The sequence below is a fragment of the Hippichthys cyanospilos genome, chromosome 19 (assembly GCF_059441005.1).
Source record: "Hippichthys cyanospilos isolate Australia breed blue-spotted pipefish chromosome 19, RoL_Hcya_1.0, whole genome shotgun sequence".
Classification (NCBI taxonomy): domain Eukaryota; kingdom Metazoa; phylum Chordata; class Actinopteri; order Syngnathiformes; family Syngnathidae; genus Hippichthys; species Hippichthys cyanospilos.
In genome coordinates this window covers 15,404,038-15,424,022 of record NC_142387.1, presented here as the reverse complement: position 1 = coordinate 15,424,022, position 19,985 = coordinate 15,404,038, and the positions used below count along the sequence as shown (strand labels likewise).

Sequence of the window (19,985 nt, the reverse complement as noted above, 5' to 3'; positions counted from 1 at the left end):
TCCTGTGTGTTCTCATGAATCATCACGTCCTTGTTGTTGTACATAGAACTGTTTATTATAAAAGGCTGTACATTAATTTGCTTTAAATCAACATATTTTACATACAAATGCAGGGCAGATTTGACTTTAGGTGCCAGATTTTCTTGTTGAATGTACTAAAAGAAAATACGAAGGAAAACAAAACCTGATCTGAGAACTCGGCAAATACCTGAGTACAACATGAAAAATTGGTCTTTTTATTTTTTCGGAAAGTCCAAAGCGGAATGTTTGGTTTACATGGTCAGAACCCGTTGATTTCTAACCCCCCCCCCCAGCCCCAATTGAAAGCCTCGCAACGAACTGTTGCTGTTCTCCAATTGGTCGAAACGGGAAGAAGCATATGGGTACGATACGGAAAAGGCCGTGAACAGCCAAACAAATTTTGACATGGATGATTCAACTTTCGATGATTTGATGGAAAATGTTATCAAATGACAGCACACTAGAAAACGAGCCACTTTAAACAGCGCAAAACAACGTGCGGCTGCGCTAACGGGCAACTTGCAAAAAAAAAATGAAAATGTGTTGGTGCGTTCAAGGCAACTGGGAGTTTGCAAACGCACGCGTAACATGTCAATTGAATGATCCAAATTGTACAGTATGTATTATGCTTAACCCCCGTTTAGTTTGAAAATATTGGCGCGATTACAAAACCAAAGGGGAACATGGAAATAACATTGCATAACATTTTTTCCTCTGAACTTTTGTTTGCATTAAATTGTTTTAATGCTTCAGTATGTTAAAGCCCCAAAGTCTGCATTTTTTCCATAGTTCAGTGATTCAACAGTAATACAAATTAAAAAAAAAAAGAATAAATTTACAACATAATGGCAATAATAACAAACTGAAGGTAATATTGTGAAGGTTGGCATGCTTTTTTTTTAATGGCTCTTCTCTCAGTGAGGAAGAATTGAGTTGAACATGAACTCACCTTACAGCAGAGAGAACGTCGCTGACTGATTTTTTTTTTTTTTTTTTTAAATCAAAGCTCCTGTTTGAAGCAGTCGAGCATCTTCACACATCCTTCAACTGTTGATGTTGCCCGTCTACCCACCCAAAACAAAAACAAAAAAAAAACGGAACCAAAATACAGTGAACCCCACTACATTGCAGTTCCTTGTTTGGGCAACCTATATCATCGCAGTCTTTTAAGCAATTGCTTTTTAAAGGATCTTTAATAATCTATGAGCGAGTTGGAATTTAGTTTTGTGTAAGACACACAGCATACATAACAGCAAAAGGCATTAAACTCGATTACTAATGGTCTTAAAGAGAATATATGCCTTTGAGTATTTTTGTATGCTGTTTGTATGCAGTTGTTCCGAAGAAAAAAAAAATGTATCGCTTGTGGCTCTTGAACGTATCCGTGCGATAAATGGGTTCACCTTGGACTAAATTGTATAATTTGTCATCTTACTTGTAAATTGTTAGGGTTAGCATCAGTTCAGTCAGCGTAGTGTATGATGCTCTCCACGTAGTTTCCGGGGAAGAGTCCGGTGACGCCGCTGCTGACGCCCTCGTACCAGCCATCGTCGTTCTTCTTCACCACGTAGATGATGGCGCCCTCCATGAAGGACAGCTCGTCGTCCTTGTCCTTGCTGTAGTCGTAGATGGCCACCACTGGCGGGAAAAAGCGTGTCAGGACATTTCTTAACAATTCCTGCCCCCTCAATTTACTCAGAATGTGCAAAGTGGTGGTTTTATTTCGTATAACATAAGCATAAAAACAAAGCAACTGATCGTTTTGTAGCAATCTCTTAAAATGCACCAAAACTGTCGCGCCAACCTTTCTCGATGTAGTTCTTGGGGGCCCAATGGGGGTCTCCGTCGGCGTAGGGGTCGTTGTAGTGCACGACCGAGGCGTCCTCCTCCTCGTAGTCCGCCGGCGGAGGGGGCGGCGGCGGCGGGGACTCATCGAACATGGCCATGTCGTCCGGTGGCGGCGGCGGGGGCGGGGTCGGGGTGTCGGAGACTGGCGTGTGAACAAAACGGCGTCAGTGACACGTGGGGCTTTGAGGTCGGCGCCACGACGATGCACATGCACAATGAACACATGCCAACTCGAGGGGAAATCACATGCATATTTTACATTGGACAGGAATAAAAAGCTACTGATCCCAGTGCGACTAACCATGCAGCTACCATGCAAGGGAAATAGTTGGTTAAATGTAATTTTCTACACTACAACAACTTGCAAAGAAAGTGAGCTATATCAAATCCAACACAATTCATTTTATTGATTGCATCATTTTTAATACAGTTCTTCAAGTGGATCTTAAGTGTACTGTCATATTTTGGCCTGTGTACAAGTTGTACGTTTTACACCAGCATGTGGTGACACTACTTACTTCTTCCAAGCCCAGTCCAGCATATCAAAGCTAACACAGGCTTGCAGTAAATAACCAACCAACAGGGATGAGCTTGGAATGAACAGTTATGGTTTAAATTAGTCATGGAGTTGCGAACAGTGCTGGAGGGGAACTACATAACACTTGTGAGAGCGATGCATGCCAGGAGGGTACACAAACAATGATGGCAAGGGGAGGGGGGGGTCAACGATGGGCTTCAAACTTACTGCTCTCCTGCATCCTGGCTACAAAGCCAGTCAGGGGGATCTGTGGCGTCAGCTGAGGCATGGGGGGAGGAGGGGGGGCCACACACACTGAAGGAAAGCACACACGCAGAAAGGAACCAAGAGAAAGAACAAAAAGATAATAGAAACGAAAGAGCATCAGTCACCCAAAGTGGAAGAGAAATCCTGCCCCACCTTGAGCAAATGCAGGATGATCCATTTAACTCATTCAATGCACAAGACCTATGTATAGGATGCGCAAATATAGAAGAATCGATTGCACGTGTCTGCGATGTTAGTTGTAGTTTTAAACGAATGGCCAGCAGGTGGCAGTGGTGCGTTCGTCAAGAGTACCTTCCAAAAGTTATTTTAGGACTTCAAGTCTAACTGCTGCACTACTACACGAAATGCAGCCACAAAATTTCACCTACATCTCGGCACTGATTTCACTCACTCAATTTGCGGTGAAATATTTGTGTGAAAAAACAACTAGGCCATAAATATGAAGCCGGTTTTGACCCTGGAGTGGAGAATCACTGCACTGCACTGCACTGCCTTACTTGAGTTGTGGCTGTAAGCGGGCGTGCCGCCGTTAACATGAGGCTGCTGTTGAAGTAGTTGCTGTTGCTGCTGCTGCAGGGAGAACTGCGAGGTGACGGACGGGGCCCGCCGGTAGGTGCCGGTGGCCGACACCATGGAGACGGACGAGTTGGCGGGGTTGTGCCGCGAGATCTGCCGCGAGATGGTGCCGAACTGCGACATGGGGGCAGGGCCCAGGCCGGGCCCGGGTGCCACCGCTGATTGGGCGGAGGAGGACGCCCAGCAAGCAAGCGGGAAGGTGAAAGATTGAAAAGCAGAGAGAGACAAAACGGCCCAAAACAGTTACCAATTAGATTAGTATCAGACGTGACCAATCAAAAGGAAGCAGAGCAGGTGCTTGAATAAAAATGCCCAGCTTGACCATTTCCTATTCACTTATAGGTAAAACCTGGTCAAAAAAAAAAAAAAAAAAGTGGAACTGGATGAAAATACAAGGTGACAAACATTTTTTAGACTAGATAGATAATAAAAATAAGCCGCGACCACGACCACCACCACCACCACCACCATGATTCAGAATCGTAATTCGAGGGTCTGGTTCAATTCGGTTGATCCACCAATACCGTGACCCATGCATGACCAGGACGCAAGCAGGTCTCACCTATGGGAGGAGGAGGTGGTGGCGGAGGACCGAGACCAGCAGGAGGAGGAGGAGGAGGAGGGGGAGGCACACCCGGGGGGGAGGTCGTGAATGGGACTGTGGAGAGTTTTTACATTTGTGATGCAATGGGAGACTGATTTGTTGAATTTGGTTTCTGGTGGAGGTTCAGATAGAGGGCTTGAATAAAGTTGAACAAAATAACAATAATAAATTCTGAAGCAATTGACTGCCAGGTATTTTAGTGCATTTTGACATTAAGTAGTGTGGACCCACAAACTGTGCTGAGCTTTGAGATGGGGTATCGATGCCATTTACTGGTGATTTTGCATCAGTAAGGTTGTTTTCTTCAATTTAAAAGCAGCATCAAACGCTGCCGACAACCCACGTAATTGACAAATATACTCGTCAATGGCAGTGAATGAGTTACGATACTGCGATGGCCTCCATGACTGCAGCTACTGATGTCACTCACAAAGCCAGACCCTTGTTGTAAACTTCAACTTAAAAGTTCCTTTCTTCACTTTTTCCCAACGTTGTTTATAATCATGTTCGACAATAAATAATCTATAATCCAATAACATCACTTCAAAGTGCAGTTTTAACTTGTGGGGTTCTTAACACAATCTACTATTTGGCATCGTAGCAACTCAGGCCCTTGTTCTTTTTATTGGATGCTTTGTGATGGCCTGTTTCCATGGTGACGCTTCCTGCGCCGGCGAGGCACGCAAGCTGTCACATGAACCCAAAACGTCTTTTCAAGCAAAAGGGTCTCTCGGCGAAGTTGACGCGGGAATGCGATGCGGGATGTGTGCTTCAACGTGCTGCGCTGCTTTAATGCAGCTTGGCCTATTTACACTGCGCCATCCATAACGCGCTGCTCTTGGATCACAATGGGACTCTGCATAATCCCAGTTGGCTAAACAGGCTTTACGCAGCACTTTATTATGATCATACATCATATAAAGGGGGGGGGGGGGGGTCCTGGCGTCTTGACATCTCAAACATTCCAAGCATAGCATATAATGCTTAACTAATAACCAGAAAATTCAGGTTATAAACAATTGGGAGTATATAGCACGGCATCAAGTGCATATTATCAGCAACAACAACAACAACAACAACAACATACTGTACATTAAAAAAAAAAAAAAAAACTCACCTGGGCCAGAGTTAGGAATGGAGGGTGTAGGCACTGCGATGGGAATACCGATGCCGCTGCTGCCGCTGTTCTCCCGGCTGCTGCTACCCCCACTGCTGCCACTGAGACACAACACACACAAATGTTAGTTTTAAATAACAGGTGGGGGGGACTCACGTTTTTCTCCCTGTCCTATAAGTGTTCATGTGATATGTTATATAAGGACACACTAGTTTCTGATGGCTTTTGTGGAATACGAATCCACACAACTTTATCCATCTCAGGGGGTGGCCGTTTTGCCACTTGCTGCCAACTGAAATCGACATCTCAATCGTTCATGCCTAATCACTGCTCGGCTTGTGAATTTCACATGACCAAACTCGGAACACATGAGATCCTTGACTTGACTTCCGCATTGGGCAGGCAACTTTTGACCACTGGCATAAAGTAACTTCTACAAAGAGCCACAAAATATCTAGCATACATTAGAAAACATGCCTTCTTAGTTGATTTGAGCCAGGTGAATTTGCTTAGTTTTGGGGTAAAATCTCTGCCAGGTATCCTAGTTTTAAACAACGAAAGTGCATTCAAAATGGTGCATTAGTTTGTGGTCGGCACATGAATTGAAGCAATGGAAGCAGAGGACATGAAAGTGTCACACGTGCATCGGCGCATTGAGTTTGACCCCGGGGTGTGTCTGCCTTGATCCTCCTCTGCGTCCTCTTCCTCTTTCATCCCGCTTTGAACACCCCCCTCCCCTCCACACACCATCCCTTGACCTGCCCTGCTTGTCAACTAACAAGCTACTGAAACCCTTCAAGCGCCTTCCATCTGAACCAGCCCCCCTTTTTCCCAACCTCTCCCCCTCTGCCGTTTCTTTATCCCACTTTTCCCATCCTCCCCCCTCATCTCCCTTCCTGATCCATGTCAGTGGAGCCCCGGGGCGCTCGTGGCACAAACAGCGGGGGATTGCCCTCCGCAGGCTGCACAATAAAAATGCCAGCCCTCTTTTTTTTTTTTCAAGGCCAATTTGAACTCGCTCCTTCGCTTTATGAGCTTTCCCCAGCCTCCTCGTTTGTTGCCGAAAGAGCGAAAGAAACATAAAAACGAACCAGAATAAAATATTAACGAGCATCAAAGTCTGCCTGCCGCGTTTCTTCGCTAATGAGCGCTCTCTTCCAATGAGACGAGTGTTTTGACTCTCAGCGGAGGTGTGTTTGCGAGTACGCGGTTACCATGTGTACCTCCACAGTTCTAATGTTCAGGATATGAATCACACCTCCAGCCTTCCAATGTAATCATCATCATTGTTCACATTCCAAAAACATATTGGCTTCACGAAAGACTGTCCCTTTTGGTGAATGCTTGTTTGTTTGCCCTGCGATTGACTGGCAACCAATCCAACGTCAGATAGGATAAGCTCCAGCTCACTCATGACCCTAAAGAGAACACGTGGGAAAACCCCCACCATTTTTGTACTATTATTCCAAGCCATAATATGCAGTTATTTATATTTTTACAAACTAGGAACCAAGAAGACTCTCAATATTATTCATACTCATCTCATGTTACACTTTTAAAACAAATAACTTACACATCATTTTTTTTTAAAGAATGGACTAGAAGTGCATGCGCTGGAGACATGTAACTTTCCCTGACAACCCTGGCTAACCCTAACTTACAATCTCCAATTGAGATGTGTCACTTCATGGCACAAAAGTGCTACTTTCCTATTAGACAGGAGTTTGGGGCAAGCTTGCTTTAGTATGTTTTAGGAAAAAAAAAAACAAACAAAAAAAAACACATACCTGTGGGTGCGCTGCCTCTGGTTGAGCGAAGCAGTGCGTCCGGGGCTGTGCTGCGCGCCGTGCTGGTTGCCCAGGCGGGCCGGGCTGGTCATGTAGTCGTTGGGCACCGTTGGGGGCTTCACTGGCTCCAAAGTTTTGTAAGATGCATTGCGGCTGCAGAAGTCCCCCCACACCCCCAAAAAAAGGTAAACAAATGTCAGTGGTTGGACGCTGATGATGATGATTAAAGCAGCAAGTAGTGCGTTCAGGAGGGCCTTGTTAATCCTCGCACTTTAGCGGCAATAAACGGCGCCTTGCTTGACATACCTAAAAGATGATGGCATTATGTTGTGTTCAACAGTGACGAAGGGAATCTTACCCGAGCGTGCCGCGCCCCGACATGGGCGGGCTCGGTGGTTTCTGCGTCGGCGGGTTGGTCCGCGATAGTGTTCCCGCTCGGATTGACTGATTGTTTCCATGCTGCTGTGGTTGGGAAGATGACAGAAAAAGAGTAATGCGTGTTTAGAGCAGGCTACTGGTCTGTTTCTGGCAAAATCTTCAGCAGCGAGCACTGTGTGACAGCTGCAGTTTGTTTAAGGCTCACAAACCTGTGGGTTATTTGAGCAAGGCTTCTGATGAAACAAGAAATTCCAAACAAGCAGAGCATAATTACCTCCGCCAAGGAAGTTGTGTTCTGTAATGCATTAGAGTTTGTTCCCAAGAGTAAGCAACCCAAATGAAAATAAAATTTACGGGGTTGGTAAATAATAACAAAATCATATTGTGCAAAGAAATTTAATTTCACTAATTTGTCATTTTAAAGCCTGAGGATTTAAAAATTGGTGAAATGGTGAGAATGACATGTTTACAAACGTTACTACCATTGCAATAAATATCTGAACAATAATGTTTTAAAACATGAAAACGTGAGAAAACATACTAAACATAGAATGTGTCAGTAACATTTCAACGTATTCTCAAGTGCCCAGATCATGTATTAAATGGGAAGGAGAAAAAAAAAAAGCCAAGGATATTGCATTTTTTGTTCAACGCTAGTCCTAAAAATGGATGATAACAGTACTGATTTCTACAGTTGAATAATTATGCCTTGCCGATTTTTGAGCAAGTGTGGCATGTTGGAGGAGTAAAACGTGTTTGGCCTTGGCGGAGGTACTGTATGCTAATTTGGTCGTGCTCTACTGTGTGCACTGACTGGGGAGCTGAGAAAAATTCTCGCTAAACTACTTGACATCCAAGGACAACAACACACAGTGTGAACGACAACACGTACACATTTGAGGGATGCGGGGCTAAAAGGGTAAGGAAGGGGCTGCATGTCGTCATCAAGGGGATGATTAATGAGGAGACAAGGACTACATGGCAAGGATGATCATATTGTGTAGTATTTTCCATGTGAAAGGGAGAATCTATTCAAAAATACATGACGGCAAAATGGGTCACGTGACAGACAGAAGACTTACCTTGGCTTTCATCCACTTAGCGTGGTGGGGAGGGTGGAAAACAGGAGAGAAAAGACAGAAAGAGGGCATGTCAAAACGGCCACAATGGATCACAGGAAGTCTAAGTACAGGACGGCGAGAAAGGAACGAGTAAACATTGAGCTCCGAGCGACCTTCGGCGCCACGCCCAGGCCACTGTGCCGAGAAGCGAGCACCTCTGAGTGCCGGAATGCGTCAGTAAATGTCACAAAAGAGAGAGTCCGCGGAGCAGCGGGTGTGATCCAGTCAAGCGATTCATCAATAATGCAACATTCCTTTCGGCCCGGGGAGGGGGCAACTTGCGGCCACGGTGTGATGCAAACGATTCCGTTTTAAGAGAGGAAACGACGTTCAAGTTTATTGTCGCACACTGGCCAGGTTAGCGGCGCCGGACAAGATCCACTTTACAATCTAGGTCACGCTCTAAATGCCAAGACCCTCGGCGCCCCTCCCTCATCTTTGCTCCCTTTCTCTGCCAGGAAACACTTGAATTATGGACAGGAAGCATGAGAAAGGTCAGATTTGAGGCCAAAACGACTAAAATGGAGTCTCACATTAATGAATGGATGGATTTCACAGCTCAATTCTTTTTCTTGCTGGATTAACAAGCTGCTACTGGATGTCTACCCAATGAACGCCATTTACAGTCCCAAGAGGCTATAGCTCCTTTTTATACGTACTGACAGCAGCCTTCACAGGATCCTGGAGAAATGAATACGGAATATCCATAGTATTGATCAGCTCTTTGTCTGACGTGCCGATGACAGAAGGCCAAGACATTATCCTGTCACGTTACTTTCTGGAGTCACTGCCGTTTATCAAGACAAAACTAGCAATATTGGCTTGTTTGCAAAAGAAACAATATTTAAAAATCAAATTGCCCAAGACACTAGCAGAAAGAAAGAAAAACTCTCGAGAGACTCTCTAAGCTGCTGTTTGAAAAAAAAAAAAAAAAAAAAATCAGCTTGTGCAACTAGTAGAACATCTTTCAACGCTTTTAGAATAAGAGGCCAATATTGGTTAAAATTTATGATGAAAATGTGATAGGAAAAAAAACCCTGCCAGTTAAATTGAATGGGAACATCCTTTAACCTAATTCTGTCTTACAAAAACACTTTAAAAAAAACAACCCAAAAAAACCCCACTTATTTCAAGTATTTTTATCTTGACACTATTTGAAGAGGTTTCAGCACCACCAACCCAAATTGTTTTGATAGCTAGGTTGAATGCACAATTGATGAGATGCGAGGATAGAGGGGGTTGGGGTGGCCCCCGGAAGCCATTTGGAAGTGATGTCAGCATGACCCACTGACCTCCACAGCCAAGCCTAATGGCAGCCGGGAAGTAAAAATGTCATTTCCTCAAATGTTGCCATCACTTTTCTGAACTTAAGATCTAATTACCAACAAATCCATCCACAAAACAAAAAAGCTTTCAGAGGGAAACAGAAAATGTAATTACAGAGGCATTTTGGGTGACATCTGCGCTTGCCATTTTCCTCCGAACACACTGAAAATAGAGACGTTTTCTCTCTGAAAGGACTATGATGTCATTATTTTGGGCTTCATTTCCACCGCTGACAAATTCCCACCAACGTTACAAGCACTTTTTTTTCTCTTGCAAGGTCACAAGAAGCGCATTCGGAGAGGAAAGCTGACATGCCACATACAAAACAAAGGCAAAATAGGCCAATCAGTTCTTTTTAATAAATGGATTCAACCTTAAACCAGAACTCAAGAAAAATCCATGCCAAAAATGTTGATGGCAATTAGCTAACCTAGCTGATTTCCTTTTAAGGCCACACCAGGCGGCCGAGCTCTCACCTTGACTCCGTGTCCAACATCGTCCAGCACGGCGTAGTCAATGGGCTTCCTGATATACCGCACTGGGCGTTCCATGTTGGCCGGCGCAATGATCTTGTGGGTCCTCGCCGTGTTCTTGTTGGTTGTCAGGATGCCGATCTCCCGCCGGGCCACCTTCTCTTTGTGGATGTCCACAGTCTGTGGATGACATTAATAGAAACCTGTGAGTGTGGTTATTTAACACAATTATTGAGATATGAAACCCTATGTGAAACTGGCAAAAGAGGATTAGGGCCGGTGAAGGGAAAAAAGGTTTGAAAGAATTTTCACTCACACAATTCTGTCTTAATTGTCAGAAATCCGACTTTAAAGTTTTAAAGTGAAATTAACACACTTCAAAGTGGAGAGCTGAAATAGAATTATAGACTTTAAAGTGACAACTCTGAACGCTCACTTTAAAGTTTCAATTTTTTCTCAGAATTCTCACTTTGACCCTTGTGTGGATATGAGGATGGATGGATGTAAAAATGTGAAATTCAAAAAACTGAATATTTGGAATGGTTTTTATAGTAGTGTAAATAGCCTTCAATTTTGTGAATATATGGCAATTTAAATGAGATCAAGTCAGGAGGTCAAATAAGGATAAAACATGGGCGACTATATGTAAAGACTTTTTTTGCCGAATAACACGGAACAACATTTGCGTGATCTCCAGCGTGCCCATGGCCAGTTGGGATATTTGCGCCCAAGATTAATGACAGTGCTGTGTTGAAGGGGAGCGTGAACTAGTAGGGAAACAGGTCACGCTGCTGATGGATGGACGCGCACACACCAGTCGGAGCTAGCGGCCATAACTCCCTAGAGTCCAGCAGCACGGCCAAGCAAAAGGGCAGGATTGGAATGCCGAAACCTTGCACAAACCTAACTTGACAACGTACGCTCAGACACACACATACACACACAGTGCTTTGTAAATTGAGGTCAGGAAGTGCAGGCGCGCCTATCAGAAACAAATACTGACGCATATGATTGTTTCTCATGATCCGCTATCCAAGAACACATTGCCAGCGCCACACATTATTATGTAACAAAATGTGGCACAGGCTTTTATTTTTAATTTTTTTTTCAAGCTGATATAACATCACCCAGGAATTGGACAGGCACGACGGCGGGATTACAAGGACAGAATAAGCAAATCCTTTGGTTTGCTTATCACAAGCGGTGAGAGCAGGTGAAGCGACCCGATGAACCACGGTTCAAATCTTGGAACGCTTATGACCTCTTTTCAGCATTCGTCGGTTACTTTTGTGGAGCCCATTCAAAAAGTAACCCATTCATGTTCTGCTTTTTTTTTCTCAACATCCTGAGATTGACTCACTTGTTCCTGTGCCGCATTCACATTGTGTCACGAGACACACACACGGACACATGGCTCATGTTTGTTCTTGCCAACAAAAGGCTTTGAGGGGATTTTTCTGAGAGTGCGGGTCAGACAAAACAAGACGTTTCTATACCAGTCCTGACTGTTAGCTGTGACTCACAAACGAGTCATGTGTGGCCTCTGTAAAGTTAAGACAGGGCATTTAGGACGTAAATGTCGTGGACGGCTACATGAAACAGACAACTTTTCATTGATGGTCAAAAGTCATAACCCAACATTTTACCTATCTGTTGAGCTGAAACCACAAATATGGTCAATTTCCCATTTTCCCACAAATTAATACTATTATTCTGTCTTGTTAGTTCTGCATATCATTTACGAGTTCAATGTGTTGAAAATAGCTCCATCCCTCATCCCTCAACATTTGAACTATCCGAGAAGAGCCGTCAAACTCCGCCTCAAACTCTGTGCAGCAGCCACGTGGCGTTGTCGCCTCAAGATTGACGAATATTAAATTTACATGCAGGCTCATTTCCACCTGTTGAACTGCTTAGTCAGCTTGTGTTCAATTGCAGCACTTGAGGCTCCAAGATCTTTTAGAAGGCATTTAGGGAGAATGAGGTAACCACAATCATTTGTTTATTGTGGCTTATTTAAATGTTTATGCCCATTTTGTGTCTTAACTGCGTTGGACTATAATTGGAATTGGCGCTGCATGATGTACACACACGCACACGTGTGCCGGTGGTGGTGTCATCGAGAGGTTGTCAGTGCGAGGTGTTGGCTTCCGCTGCGCACACAACGCTCTCCCTGTTGGCAGCCTCTTAAACAGCCACTTCACACGCAGTACAAGGTGGAAGATGAGCTCCCCCCCCCCCCCCCCCCCCCCCCCCCCACACACACACACACACACACACACACACCAGTCCTCCGCCTCATCCTCTTCTAAAGCAACTGCAGCTTGTAGAACAAAAAAGGAGCAATTGACACAAACATTTCCCTGGGGGCCAAAATCATTTCAAAGTCTTTATTTCTCCGGTTAAAACGCTGTTAACGATTGGACCAATCTTTGCCTGTGTTTCATATCCATTCCCAAGCCTGACCCAAGATGTTGCCATGGTAACACAAAAAGTACTGTGACCTTGGTATTGGCTTGAAAACTATTCACGGAGATAAAAGAGTATAAATGCGCCTTTTTTTCCCGTCTGAGCTTTACTCGCTTGCCAGCTTCCGCCTTCCTCTGCACTCTTGCCCTCAAGTTCACATTTTCCTCCATTAGGATGAAAACCTGACCTTCAGCATATCGCAAAAGAATTCCTGGCACTACGCAGGGCTTAGTCAGAGGGAAAACATAAGATAGTAAACGTGGGAAAAGCACAGCCAATGCTGCATAGAAGAGAGACAAAAACTTTGTTTGAACTGATTAAACATCATAGTGACGCATGGGCCTCGGCAATATATTAATTTTTCAGGTTAATTAAATCTGTTACAGACGAGAAGCGGCAAATTCGGAAAAGTGGTCTGCCTAACAGTTCAGAGGTCCCAGGTTCAATTCCAACTCGTCCCGGGGGCAATATCACCCGGCCCGACTTGACACCTTTTCAAAGAGGCACAAGGGTATTTTTGGGCTGAGACTCTCTTTCACAACTACTTTGTCTGAACTCTTAATGCCTTCATTGGTATTACCTGCACAAGCACGAGGCCTGCCGCTGCTGCAGAAAAGGGAAAGGTTCAGAGAGCTCTGCGATACGCTGCCAAGCTCGAGGGAAATAATTATGGCTCAAAATCTGACGCAGACCCCCGTCAAGGTGGACTCATTCTAACTCGGAACGGCGGAAATTGTACAAAGAAACCATTCTGCATATTCCTGAGTTTTGTCGTTATCATTCAACCGAGAAAACTCCCCTCGTCCCATACGTGTGCCTAAATTGAATGGCTTTGCCCCATGTCGCAGCCCTCCACGCTTCTCATGTGCAAAATCAATAGTGAGCCGAACTTGAATCTTTAACTAAGGTCCCGCACACCTTCCGAGGAGGATTAAACGCTCAAACCTCAATGGATTACCCTGCTCAGATAGCGTGTGTCCAACTTCTTCTCCACTGGGATTAATTTGCTTGACCTTTGGTGATACTGCGGAGGCTTTTAAAGGGAGCACAAAGTGCTGCCGTTTCTCCGAGTGGACTCGGAAACCGTGCTGATCTCAATATATAATTGATGCCATCTACTGGTAACTGTGCATCAATTAAGATCCCTCCAAGTTTGAAATTTACAGCGAAGTAGTATCTAACGCTCCCCATTCTTGTTGAAAATTGACGTGTATACTCATCAATGGCAGTAAATGAATTCAAAGAAATGCCCTCATGTACTGTACTCAAGTATGGCTCGTCCATGTATGAACTAATCTTAACAACATTGTTAAAAAGCGCAGGTTTCTTTCTAGGCTTGTGCCGCAGTTGAGTTCCGCCTCCTCCACGAAGGAGCACTAATGCAGCATGGCATGTTTGCAAACATTGGGTGGTGTGATCGTCTGAACACACACAAGAGCAGTCATTCAAACAACGCACAGGCAGTGAAAGCGCTGACGCAACAATACAGTGAACCCTGTTAAATTGTGGATCAGCTTTTGATCCATGTGCTACTTGTGAATGTGTTGCTGGAACAATTCCCCTGCGATAAACAAGACTGACTATAAAGGGAACTGCGAAGGCATCGCGCGGTGATTAAAAATAACAATTCACGAAGTGAAAGCAGAAGTGGGGACTGCGGGCGCACATTGATGGCCAATGTGTTTTTGTGTGACCTGAGAGATGTGGTTGATGGAGGATTCCATGCGACGCAGCTGCGAGGCCTGGATGTCCAGCAGCTGCAGCACGTTGTTGGCTAAGGCATTGATCTGGTAGGCCACGCTGGCCAGGGATTGCGTGGTGTAGGCTTTGGTCTCCTCCAGCGCTTTCCTCTTGTCTTGGGCCTGCGGGGCACACAAAAAACAAAGAGTAAAAACCATGACTTTAAAAGATATCCGGAATTGCCAGGATGCACCAATCCCGATTCCTCCCCTGCACTTCTTCTTGTTCCCGAGATAACAGCGTCTCTTAGAGGGCTAATGACTTAATACTTCACGCAGCAACCCAATTGGGACCGCTGAGAAATTACTAAAGCAAGGGTGGACTATTATTATTATTATTATTGAGTTACACCACTGACTGCATAAACACGCAAACATACAAATACAGTAATTAACTTACGATGCCACACGATGGTGGCTTGGGCAAAATACAACTCCTCTCTTCACTTCAACATAGTTCCTTGAGATCAAGACATCACAACCTGGCAATAAAGCACCGTGTTTGTATCAGTCATGACTTTGGTGTGAGTACATAAAGAGTAAATGACAGATTGGGATGCAAATTAAGCTTCAAAATGTTCGCACAGCACAGCACTGTTTTAAGTCTTTTTTTTTTTTTTTCATCTGAAGATGCTTTGGCCTGGTTTACACAAGGGGGGGTGGTGTACATCAATGAAAAAAACTTTTGAGAACTATTGGCCTAATCAACAAATCCTGTAAATCACTAACATTCATGTATCGAGTGTATGATAAATGAGTTTTCATTGTACTTAAAAAAAAAAAAGAAGAAACGTCAAAAAGCAGATTCAGGCTTTGCAGGCATGAGTCTCTTAAATCTGGCTAGTCGGTGCACAAGTGCTGGCCTACATTTCACGCTCAGACAATGTTTATTCTCTTCCAGCTACACTTCGCAAATGGGTCAACGCCTCCTCAGTCGTACGTACAGGAGACGACCACGCTCGTCAATGGTTGTCCTCAAATTCATTTCTTCAAAGTCATTCCACTTGTAAATTAATAATTGAGCTTTGAAAAAGGAAAAACCACAAAGTGGCATGGAGTCAAAATGAAAAAACAACAACAACTTGGATTTGGATAGTAGTAACAAAGTATCACAATAAGAATCTGTCGGGACAAAAATAATGACTTTTAAGTTTCAACATAATAGCTCACCCACACCAAACACAGTTTTTTTCTGAACTTCGACAATTTCTTTCTCTTTCTTTTAAACTAATTTGGGGGCGAGGAGAAAAAGACTTCCTCTCGTGGGACACAAACTGTCCGAAAGTCTCCACCCAGATCCCTGAGCAGAAAGAGGAAGTAATGCAGTGACATCACTAAGAAAGCGTATAGAAACTCCAGGATGCGTTTTACCCCACACTTGTTACATCAGCTGAGTACTGAAAGACACACAATGTGCAATTTTGGCACTGTGTCCACAATGCGGACATGTTGGAAGGTTTGACGGCACAGCAACACAATCCCACGCTTACACACTTGTCTTCCTACACATAGAGCGGACCAGACTACAAGGAAATGTTAGGAATGTCTGGAATCCATCTTAAGTTGTTCGAGTGCTTTTTGGGGTGTTGGGCTGTCAGGGACGACTGCGACAAGAATATAAACGTTAAGGGATGCAAAAAGCAGGCGGATGTGTTGCTGTCTGAAGGAAAATCTTCAAAACGCACGTCAAAAGTGGCAGAGGGAGGGATTGGTTTGAGATCTCACGAGGCCGACGGCCACGCGAAGACGCATCCACCGCTGATTGCTACCGACTGTAATCTCGGCCGGACAGCTGTTGATCTCGGATTGATGTGAACGTCTGAAATCCGGAAGCTCATTAGGAATAGCACTGACGCACGATTACTTTCACCCCGACTCGCATTCGCATGGATGCATAACCAGGAAATCCCAACACATTTGAACATTTCCTAACATTTGCAACTAAATGCTTCCTTGACTTTGCTAAGAAGCAGCTACGGTTGAGGTATGAAAATCAGCTGTAACTGAATGCATGTTTACAAAAAAAAAAGAAGACCACTGCAGTAAAGAGTTACTGTCTCACGTTTGTTTTAATCATTAATTTAAGTGCACTTTGTGCATCTGGTTCTTTAAAAATATCAAATTTCGATAACACATTGACAAAAAATTGTCAGAAGCAGATAATTCACCGGTGTCCAACTGCCACAGTATAGAGGCAACTACTGCCTGGAGGAACTTTTGTCATTTTTTTTGCTCCTAGAAATATGACAGGATAATACGGCATAAAAACGATAATTTTAGTCACTCTGTACAATTACCATTTTCTTCTGAGTAATAAATCAGATAAATTTATTTAATGGTTTGATTTATTGAAAACCAAAAGCCACAAGAGGAAAAAGAATGCAAACGTAGAAAAAGTCCACAAAGAAGAAGCCTAAATGCAATTTCTGGGACTAGTAGTTCCAACACAAATAAACACAAAGACAAGAAAAATAAAGACAATAACAAGGGAGACAATAATACCAAAGAAAACAAAGAAAATAACAACCAAGAGGACAAATATGGCGCAAAACATCACGACAATGAAAAAGAAGACAAGAATGAATGTGTGAAACATATGAGACAAGGAAGGCAACATGCGGATGGAACATGTGAAGAAAAGGGACACCTGGACGAAGCAATAACATGAAGGCAGATGGCCGCCGCTTGCAAGTCCAGAAGGCCTCCGTGACCTTAAGTGATTGCTGGAGCGCAATTAAAAACTCCTTGGGTGTGTCACAAAAGGAGAAGTCGGCCTTACTGGCAAACTTATTAACCTTTGCTGAATGACTTTGAAATTGGATGGTCCCGCTGCCAGCAGGGAGTCACACAGGAAATGTGGGACAAGGAGCAGAAAGACCACACAGACAAGAAAAATGCGCTCCGACTTTGGAGGCAAAACGTTGACATTTTTGAGAGACGTGATCGCAACCTGCTGATGACTTTCTGAGCCCAACCGCAGTGGCCACATCCTGTTTGAGGCCTGACAACCAATAGTCAGGGGTCGTCTTGATCTGGTGATGTCAAAAGTTCAACAGCACAACGAAGAGACAGTTGAAATACTAATCCAACTATTTCACCGCCCCCACCCCCCTCAAAAGCCCACTCACTTTTTAAAACTTTTGAATTTTGAACATTCCTGGAATTTTGCAACTTCAGCTGACACCATTTTGCGATCATCGCGGCGCAAACTAAGACTCAACACTTAAAAAAAAAAGTTAAGCTCCTCAGCTTGCAGTGAAGTGTCGGACTACCAGTGCACGTTCCATAAGCCCCCTCTCTGTATATTCCAAATCCACAATGACATGCGCATGCACACACACCGACAAGCTTCAGCTTGAAGCGACTTGTCACTGCAACCTTTCACAACGCCGTACCTTCTTCTCCGCTCTCTCGGGGTGTCACTCAAATAAGACAGCTAAAAAGAGCGAGCGTTAGAAGGATTCGGCCGAGACGTTGGCGCACTCTTTGTCTTCGGCGTATGACTTGCGTTTCCTCAGGAAGTGTCCTAATAATGGAGCCGGCATAACCGCGTGTTAATCACCGGCTTTTGTCCTCGATGGTTTTCCTGTTTGTTAGCATTCAAGATATTAAAAATTGTACTAGGGGTGTGAATGCTTAATATGGACCACTGCGTCATCGTTTAAAAAAAAAAAAAAGACATTTTGCAGCGCAATCGTCAGACCAAAATGTTCTCATCAATTTGCCCTTAAATTTAAAAAAAAAGGACCCTGCCTACTGCCTAAAAATGGCTGAGATAGGCTCTAGCATGCCTGCAACCCTCGTGAGGATAAGCAGCCAAGAAAATGGATGAATCGTCTTTTCAGGGGATTAAAACGCTTTAGATTACTGAAACCCACAGGTACCAAATTAAAATCTCAGGTAACCCCTAAAGTGCGTTCACGTACGCAAGGGGACCTCATTCCTTCATTTGATGCATTTTAGTGTTATGACAAGAGCAGGACATTTTTCAAAATGAAAGCAAATGAATCGTAAAAAGAAGGAACATATTACTGAATTGTGTTGACTATATTCTTTGCAAAACATACACGATCTAGCCCCTGGAGTCGTTAAATAAACTGTGCCTAAATATACCACCAAAAATGCATTTCTAAAGTTTAATTAATCAATTTGAAGTCTTTTGTTTCATCCAAATGCCTCACACTGGTTCAGGGGTACTTGACGGAAAAATATAAAAACATATTTTACAGTGAGCACATCATTGAAAATGTTAAAAACCACTGCTCTAGAGGACACGTTATCCCACAAAGACGTCAAAGTAGACCAGAAGACAATTTATCTCCATCTGAAACTGGTCTCCGAGGGCTATAATTGGCACAAATGTTCCTCGCAGCGGTGCCTCCACGCTGCCAAATCGTACAGCGAGGAGGCTGAGGAAGAAAACTAAATTACAGGGAATCCTGGGGGGAGAGCAGCTGGACTAGACACACCCTCTGATATGGTTCCTCTTCTTCCTGCTGCTACTTTCTCACTCAACAAAGCTGTCACATTTATAAAAACAAACCCCAGGTGTCACCCATGCGCCAAATGTCCTTGAATGCACCACATTGGAGCCAAATGATGAGTCAAACTAAAGAGCACATTCGCAGCCAACAAAGATGAAAGCTATCAAGAAGTTTGTTTAGGGAGAGAAAAAAAAAATCAATATCACCGCGCTTTATTGACCAGGCTCCACATTCCTCAAGCCAGTAGATGAATTGTCTCTGCACGAAACAGTGCCTTCCACAGATTATCACGCATGTCTTACATCATAAATGAATTGGCGATAATGCAGCAACATCACAAGTCTAGACTGTGGAGTTTACTTGTTGCCGCTGAACGCTTCACTGCAACAAGCGCTGTTCTTTTGGTACAAAAGAGGCTCTTTTAAAACGGTTCCTTGGCTCTTATGGTGTCCATAAAGAGGTTCTATTGGCAGTGCGGCATGTAAATATTGTATTATATGACTACTTTTGAGGGCCTCCCCGTGAAATAAAAGCGAGTTTAACAGCTGAGACGCGTTCACGGACTGGCTGTAAAACAGGCCGCCGCGCGTTGGCAGTTTTTAACCGACACGGCGTGTTATTCTTCGAAGGGGGGAAAAGTGGACACACCCTCCGTGTAAACACGTCAAATATCGCCACCGCGGTTTATTACGAGACGGCCCGCGAGGAGAGTGTTAACTTGGCCCCGCCAGCCACTTTCTTGATCTATATTTCCGGTGCCAACAAGCGTTCGAATCCTAGGCTTTTTTCGCCACAAAAGGCTGGCAGGAGTTAGCTACGCTTTAGCTTACCTGAACATAATTGTTTTCACAGTAGTCCGCGACACGAGTCAGGTTCTCGTAACTCTCGACGAGCGCTCTCTTGCCGGCCGGAATTTCCTCGTCGAGCAACATTTGTAGCTCTGCCATCTTTACATGTCTCCAGCAAGCGTCGTTGTCCTTTCGCCGACTTCTCTTCGAGTGAAGCGGCCACCAGCTCAGCCTCAGCCCAGGGAGCGGGAGGGGCCCCTCCCTTGCTTGATATTGTGAGCGACTCGCCCACTGGCCCCTAAAAGAGCATGCTGGGAATTGTAGTCTTTTCACCGCAGTGGTTGCTCGGATTCTATATTTTAACCTCAAAACGTTTTCCACGGTGACAACTATTTATGAACTATGTATGGCTCTTTAGAAATTATGTCTGGTGGCATTCATTGCGCTGA

General features: G+C 44.2%; 1 protein-coding gene across 7 annotated transcripts; it reads right to left on the bottom strand.

Moving 5' to 3' along the window:
* Positions 1–30: 30 nt before the first annotated feature.
* Positions 31–19,788, bottom strand: abi1a (abl interactor 1a). 7 transcript variants are annotated; one of them, XM_088402546.1, is made up of 12 exons: positions 19,579–19,788; positions 14,220–14,387; positions 10,060–10,236; positions 8,219–8,233; positions 7,117–7,220; positions 6,759–6,911; positions 4,972–5,072; positions 3,813–3,908; positions 3,172–3,408; positions 2,615–2,701; positions 1,826–2,011; positions 31–1,659 (listed from the first exon to the last, which is right to left on the bottom strand). In XM_088402546.1, the coding sequence occupies exons 1-12, from the start codon at positions 19,693–19,695 to the stop codon at positions 1,484–1,486; spliced, it is 1,617 nt and encodes a 538-aa protein (XP_088258672.1). In that variant the 5' UTR covers positions 19,696–19,788; the 3' UTR covers positions 31–1,483. The 7 variants fall into 7 exon arrangements, with proteins under 7 accessions (XP_088258672.1, XP_088258671.1, XP_088258668.1 ...); XM_088402545.1 differs by lacking the exon at positions 3,813–3,908; XM_088402542.1 differs by lacking the exons at positions 2,615–2,701; positions 3,172–3,408 and having other exon boundaries at positions 19,579–19,787.
* Positions 19,789–19,985: the final 197 nt, after the last annotated feature.

Coding starts and splice junctions, on each gene's coding strand:
- abi1a (XM_088402546.1), bottom strand. CDS start 19,695: ATGGCAGAGCTACAAATGTTGCTCGACGAGGAAATTCCGGCCGGCAAG. Junction 14,388..19,578: donor GTGAAAACAATTATGTTCAG/GTAAGCTAAAGC, acceptor TGTGCCCCGCAG/GCCCAAGACAAGAGGAAAGC. Junction 5,073..6,758: donor CAGAGGCAGCGCACCCACAG/GTATGTGTTTTT, acceptor GTTGTGTCTCAG/TGGCAGCAGTGGGGGTAGCA.